Source organism: Psammomys obesus, unplaced genomic scaffold, assembly GCF_907164565.1.
Source record: "Psammomys obesus unplaced genomic scaffold, mPsaObe1.curated_primary_1811, whole genome shotgun sequence".
Taxonomy (NCBI): domain Eukaryota; kingdom Metazoa; phylum Chordata; class Mammalia; order Rodentia; family Muridae; genus Psammomys; species Psammomys obesus.
In genome coordinates this window covers 17766681-17768017 of record NW_026596064.1, presented here as the reverse complement: position 1 = coordinate 17768017, position 1337 = coordinate 17766681, and the positions used below count along the sequence as shown (strand labels likewise).

The 1337-nt window shown below is 39.7% G+C and overlaps 1 protein-coding gene across 1 annotated transcript; it reads left to right on the top strand.

The window, feature by feature from the left end:
- Nucleotides 1-882: 882 nt before the first annotated feature.
- On the top strand, nt 883-1125 carry LOC129689564 (cytochrome c oxidase subunit 7B, mitochondrial-like). The gene is given in 1 exon segment (XM_055624775.1): nt 883-1125. A coding segment is annotated over 1 exon segment (243 nt).
- The last annotated feature ends 212 nt before the right edge of the window (nt 1126-1337 follow it).

The window sequence follows — 1337 nt, the reverse complement described above, 5'->3', positions numbered from 1 at the left end:
GTCTTCTCACATATGTCTAACTTGGTTTGTACGGAACCTGTCCAGTAGAAGCTACTTGCAGCAAACAGATGTCATTCTAGTCAGTAAATTTAAGGACAGGTGGAACAAAAGCATTTCTCATGAAAATCAAAATGCAGGATAGATGGTAGCAAGCCAAGTTATTTATCTTCATCTGGTTTTTCAATTACATAGAGAACGCTCCCAGCATTTGCAGGCAACTGATCTGGCACATCTGATCTGTCTTTGTTAAAAGATAATTTGAGATTGGTGATTCCGTTACAGTCTTCCTCAGAAAGTTGCCTACTATTCTCCCTGCCCCTTCCGGTCTCCAGAACCCCTTCACAGCACAGCTGCCATGTGTGTATCTCTCTGGTTTTGTGTATTGGATGCTGCTAATGAAATTATCCCAGCACTGCAGTCTCCTGTAGATTTTCTCTTTATGGTATTTTGGGCTTGTCTACTCTTTCCATGACCCCAACAGCTACAATGCTAGGCTACCTTTTTCTCATCTCTTCACTGTTCTTCTCCTTTCTGTAGAGAGTTTTCCCGCTGTTTCAAGTTTATTTCTAAAAGCTTCCAGGCTTTCAGTTTTCCTTTAAAGGTGTCCCAAATGTTTCCTTTCACTCTCCAAATCCTAGTTTATCACAAGAATTTGTTTGCTTTATTTTTCATTACCCATATGATAGTGAGTTAACTCTGGAGATCTTTGTAGATGAAGAAGACACAAACTTTTATTCCTCACCAATCAAACCAATACAAATACTTTCTTGGGGGAACTGAAAGTTAGCCCATGGTTTTTCAGAACTCTTTGCAAGGGCATCTGGAGTGAATCTGCACAGAGGAAGCAGTTGTAGTCATCACAGTTCCATCTTCTTCCTTGTAATGTTGCCCTTGGTCGAAAACACACTAAGCTGTCTCCCTGCTAGAAACATTCAGCAAGTGGTGGCAAGGCAGAGCCACCAGAAGAGGACACCTGATTTCCATGACAAATATGGAAATGCTATATTAACTGGGGGAGCCATCTTCTGTGTTTCTACATGATCATAAACAACCACAAAAATTACAATAGAATGGAGCCTGTCCCTTGTTGGCAGAGTCACCCCAAAGGAACGGAGAGATCAGTAGTTGTGCCATCTGGTACAATAGTCAAGGAAATGTTTCAAAATCAACTTATAAGTGATGCCAAGTCAAAGAATCATATATTCATTAAAAAATGACATATTGAAAAAAAAAATAAAGTTCCTTTGAAACCTTCAAAAAGAAGTTAGCTCATTTGAGCAAATAGACATAGCACATCTAGAGGTCTTATTTTTACCTGGGATTCTTAAGCTGGATGG